The following is a 5,682-nucleotide window of genomic DNA, read 5'->3' as shown; positions in this document are numbered from 1 at the left end:
TCTTATCCATCATTTAGGTTCTTCGCCCTCACTACTTTATTATATTTCATTACTGAATCTCTACAAATAAAACTTTATGATTTACAGATTTCATGGCGGAATCTCTACAAAGAAAACTTTATGGTTTTATATGCAAAAGAAACTCAATGGTTTATATGCACACTAATATGCATACAAAATAAGCCAAACATATACTTTAGCCCATTATATACAATGCATTTATTAAAGAGATAAATCCGTATGAATTTAAACACTGAACCATACTTTACAACAACAAGTGTTATTCCCGCTTGTAATTTTTTACAAATTTGATCATCTGGTCTCTCTTTCTCTGAAAATTAGATCAATAACTCAATATCAGAATTTGCTCAAGTACACTTCAAACCTTTAAAAGAACGCTTAAGAAACGCCCTAGGGACATCAAAAAGAAACATCCCATGCAAAGAAATGCCAACTCAAACGATCGAATGCGTCTCTAAAGACATCACGAGAGATTACTTTGTGTGTTCCAAGTGAGCTGTTGCTAGGAGCAGCAGGACAAGCTTTTTTAGTGGTTGTTTCAGGCAGTGGAATTTCATATAGTACATTATCAGTGTTGCGAACGGCCCTCATTTTTGGCAAGGCCCAATCAAAAGTATCTTCGCGCTTGAAACTATTGCCTAATATGATAATCTTATTCAAATTGTCAGGCGTCCAGTTTGCCTCCAATACATTTTCAGTGAGATTCGCTGGGAAGTGGGGCAAGAAAAATAGCGTGGGTCGGTCCACAGTTCGTCTGGCGTTTTCATTCGCATAAAGGCTTCTGCAGTTCAATTCGTTTATGACTCTTAGCTCCACTTCCGACAGATCTGGGTCGTACACCTCTATATCATTAACCCATTGAAATTTCTCTCTCAATAAAAGGGCAAAAGCAAACTGCATCTGACAATCCTCCACATTCAACCTTTCCGTCATAGGAGTCAACCTCCCAACGCCGTAGAGAACCAGCTGTAATTGCGAATGATGGGGGTCTGTGCCTATCACCCTTTCAATTCGTGTCACCATCTCTGGGCTCTCCATTTGTCTCATAAATTCCTCAAAGAATGTAGAATTCTCTAGCTTTTCCCGAGCGACGTGTATATCTTTGGTTATTTTCTGAACTTTCGCATCCAACTCTGTTTGAACTCGTGCGGCTATTCCTGGGTTCTGCATGTCTTCATCAATTACTCTAGAATGTGCTAAATACTGTTCGTAAGGGAGATGTGATACATCGATAATGTTCTGAACTTTTCCATTGAATTCTGCATCAGAGGCACTCTCCATAATCTCCTGAATTTTTAATGTATCGATAATCTCCTGAACTTTTCCAATAATTTCTGCACCAGAGCTAGTCTCCGTAATAACCTTCAGTATATCGATAATCTACTGAACATTTCCATTGATTTCTGCATCAGAGGTACTCTCCGTAATAACCTTCAATATATCGATAAACTACTTAACATGTGAAAATGAGAAATTCTGTAATCTATGGATTGTGGTTCTTGTTTTTTATGCATTATGGATCATTTTGTATGTGATTATTTTTCTAGCACAACCAAAATAAAATATCTACAAAATATAAAAGGTAGTTGATATAGGTTCACAGACTTATTCTATTTATTCTATTTAAACCATGAAACTGGTTGTTGAAAAATATAGAATGTATTTTAAAAACAATTAAACCCCATGTCTTCTTTAAACTTAGAAAAAACCAAAATATTAATTTTTTTAAATTAATTTCAATAATATTTATTATTACAACTATTTTTTTAAATTTTATTAACATTTATTATTTCTAACCATTACTCTACAGCACTGAGTAGATGAACAATATAAATTATCACAATGACCCTTTAACCTAAATCTACAGCAAAAATAGTGCCCCTGAGATTAAGTCACCAAGCTACGACTAGGACACCCTACGGTAGGATGTATTATCATAGGTTGAATACAATTAAAAAGAAAAATAAATCTTTAGAATGAACCACACTGGTTGGTTCGAAACGCGTCGACAAAAGTTTGGTTATGTGATTTTGCCGAAGATTTTCTAAACAATCTTTAGAATGTTTGTGCTCCCACAAAGAGTTGATATAATAATTGAAAATAAGAAAAGAAGAGCTGATATAATAATTGAAAATAAGAAAAGAAAAGCCATATGGTAGGTAAGTTGGTAATCACAATGAAATGAAGTTCTTTAGAAAGGTTGACTCCGTATTGAAGGTCGCGAGTTCAATTCCCCTAAACTGGGCGAAGCTAGCGGTCAGAATAAGTTAAGGGTTATAGTGGTCAGAATAGGTTAAGGGTTATAGTGGAGGTTAAAGATTATAATGGTAGTGGTAGCGGTCAGAATAGGTTAAGGGTTATAGTGGTAGCGGTAGCAGTTAGAATCTACCCGTACCCCTGAGCAATTTAATCATCATCCTGGGTAACGCCTTAATTTATCTGCATCACTGTTAGAGATTAAATTTGTTAGAAATTAAATTTGTTAAACACATTATAGTAGTAGTAGTCAGAATGGACCAATATTGACCAGGTGGGTCGGGAAGCTGGTTTGATATAATAACTGAAAATGAAATACAAAAATAAATACAAAATTGATATAATAAATAGAAATGAAATAACAAAAGTGAATACAAAAATGATTTGTGATTACGCTGAAAGGTAATGAGCAATATTCTTCTAAATCCATAACGTTGCAAGTACCTTGTAATTTCAGTTTCTCAGCAATTTAATCATCATCCCGGGCAAGGCCTTAATTTATCTGCATCACGGTTGGAGATTAAATTTGTTAAACACATTTAAATAAGAAGAACCAGGAATTCGAAATCCACATTAAATGTACAATTAAGGACCAGGAACCAAACCATGTATGTTTTCCACTCTTCATCTCTCCAGCTTACAACAAATTAACTAAACTCAGCGGGGTTGAAATAACACTGTAACAGATTCTGCAATAATAAGAAGCAGCATCCAGGAAGAGAAGCTGGAGATTGGTCCGCTGGTTGGGCCAGTATTGAAGAAGCTGTATTCGATTTCCCACGGAATGGAATGAAGCGGGAGGATTAAAAGAAAGGCATTATCCATTCCTCTGGGAAGGTGGAAGAGAAAGGCAGAATCGCAGGCAGGCGGAAGCTCTTCCACTTCCGCGGAAGCTCGTAACGCTAAGAGGCAGCATATGCTATATTCCTTTGATATGCTCTTCCACTTCCACTTCCTTCGATGTGAAAGTTCAGAAAATAACCGAAGATATATACCTCGCTCGGCAAAAGTTAAATTTTTTTATTTTTTAAGAAATAATAAATATAATTTAATAAACATTTATTTTAAATTCACTATATTAATTATTAAAATTATATGTAAAATAAAACAATAAACTAGATTATCTGGTTTTAAAAAACATCAAACCTTACATACCCTAATATGTAATGAAGATGTTATTTTATTATGATGTTATTCAATAATAAAATGTTAGAAATTAAAATATATTATTAGAAGTTTAATTACAAATGTTATAGAGAAAAAAGCATTTCTTTGTTTTTTTATTTCCTGTTGGGTATGGTGATGGAACAAAGGGATATAGATTGTGGGATCCTCGCAAAATCATCATCAACAGAGATGTAAGGTTTAATGAATCCTCTCTTGTACAGTTAGATGTTAACACTGCATTTCTACATGATGATGATGAACCTTTGTGTTATCAAGAAGCTGTAGAAGGTTCAAATAGCAACAAGTGGTATCAAAGCCATGCCCCGAAGTTAGCCAAGTGGATGAATCCTCGGAATGCTGAACGAAGGTGGTGGGCCCCGGTAATATCCCGATGGGATCCGTGGATGAGCTCGATTAGATAGCCGGTGTGCTCCGGATTCTTCATGGACGTGTCCTGGTCCCAACACGGTGAAGAGGAGTTGACCTGGGATAGAGCAAGCTCTCGAGGCAGGTGGTGCTCCATGTAAGGCGTGTGCTTCCAACGCATTGGAGCGGAGAATCTTGGTTGGTAGAGAGTGGATGGATGGATAATCGTTTGAGGGGAGGCTCGATGGTCCTTTATTCGAGGGGAGGATTGTTGGGTATACGACCAAAGTCCCACATTGACTAGAGGTGGGGAGGATCATGGATATATAAGGATGGACAAATATCTCCATTGGTATGAGGCCTTTTGGGGTATGTCCAAAAGCAAATCCATGAGGGCTTAGGTCCAAAGTGGACAATATCATACCATTGTGGAGATATGTAGTGTCCAGAGTCCTTACATTTCCATGAACGTCCACAATCATTAGAATTGAAAATATTGTATTTACTATAATCAACACTAATCCATTAGCAAATCATTTCATTTTAAACTCTCTTTAACTATTTATGATAATTAATTATTGGTCAAACTTAATCCAGTCGTCTACTTTAATGGAGTTGTCTACTGAGTTGTAGGAATTGCTCGGATGGCTAAAAGTGGTTGGAATTTTGGCAAAAAAAAATTCAAAAAATTTTGTAGAGGTAGTGTTTGAATGATGTTTTTGATAATGGAAATGGATTCAGCACCATCAAAAACGTCTACAACACCTAAAATTTTTAAATTTAACAATTATAACTTAGATTTACAAAAATCTTTACCATTTTCTCTAAATATAACTAGAATTTCCATAACTTTCCACACAATTCATCCAACTCGTTAAATTAAAACAAACAATAGTACAAGGAATCTTTAGATAATAATCTTCTCGCCATAATGGATGGCCATGGTGTATTGGATGATTAGTGAATTGCATACAGATATTCAAATCAAATACATCTCCATACTTATATATGTTACATGGTAACAACATTAATGATTAACAAATCTGAATATTAAATGGGCTTTGAATTATTAGTGAATTGCGTACAAATATTCAAATGTGCATATTAAATGGACCCGGATACCAATCTAAAGTCATATGTGTTAGTTGGAAACAACATCAATGATTAAGCTTGGTTTGATATTATAGTCCGTTGGTGACTTTCGTTGTGGCATATATAAGGAATTAGAATCATGCTTTGTTAAGTTAATGCATCTATGATGTACACCACCATAACACCATAATTTATGACAACGTATGAGAACGTTCTATGGGCGCGGATCAACTTTGTGATGCAAACGATGATCTTGTTGTGGTATAGTTTTCATTATATGTGGGGTTACGATGACATCTACGTGAATGAATTATGTATATGAAGGTTTTTATGCATAGTTGTGACACGCTGCATTTATATGCATATGATGATAGTTATGTTGTTCTTCCGAATGAATGGTTTGGTTTCCCAATATAACTCCAATTTGATAATGAAGATTGGGGTGAAATCAATTTCCTATCTCATTGGGGTGAAATCAATTTCCTATCTCATAGGATCACAAGGCACATAAGTATCTATGGATTTAGCGATTTTATATTTTCTCATCCATTATTTAGATTCTTCACACTCATTAATTTTAAATTTCATTATAGGATTTGTACAAATAAATCTCAATCATTTATATGCATGCAAAATAAACTAATATATAATTTAACCAATTATATACTTATACTATGCACATATTAAACACCTAAATTCGTCTTAACCATATTTTACTACGAGTATTATTTCTCTTTTAAATAAATTCTCTTTCTTTTTTTCTCGCAATTAGATCTATAT

At 34.7% G+C, this 5,682-nt stretch overlaps 1 protein-coding gene across 1 annotated transcript; it reads right to left on the bottom strand.

Moving 5' to 3' along the window:
* Window positions 1–420: 420 nt before the first annotated feature.
* LOC149183805 (protein SENSITIVITY TO RED LIGHT REDUCED 1-like) lies at window positions 421–1,302 on the bottom strand. Its single transcript, XM_089415090.1, has one exon. The coding sequence runs from the start codon at window positions 1,300–1,302 to the stop codon at window positions 421–423; it is 882 nt and encodes a 293-aa protein (XP_089271216.1).
* Window positions 1,303–5,682: the final 4,380 nt, after the last annotated feature.

This window comes from Pinus tabuliformis, chromosome 3_2 (assembly GCF_031772625.1).
Source record: "Pinus tabuliformis cultivar Carrire ecotype Pingquan chromosome 3_2, CPIR1, whole genome shotgun sequence".
Lineage (NCBI taxonomy): Eukaryota > Viridiplantae > Streptophyta > Pinopsida > Pinales > Pinaceae > Pinus > Pinus tabuliformis.
Note: the sequence above shows the minus strand (reverse complement) of the source record. Positions and strands in the feature narration are given on the sequence as shown.

Bases quoted from the DNA above. Each gene is read 5' to 3' on its own strand.
- LOC149183805 (XM_089415090.1), bottom strand. From the start codon at position 1,302: ATGGAGAGTGCCTCTGATGCAGAATTCAATGGAAAAGTTCAGAACATT.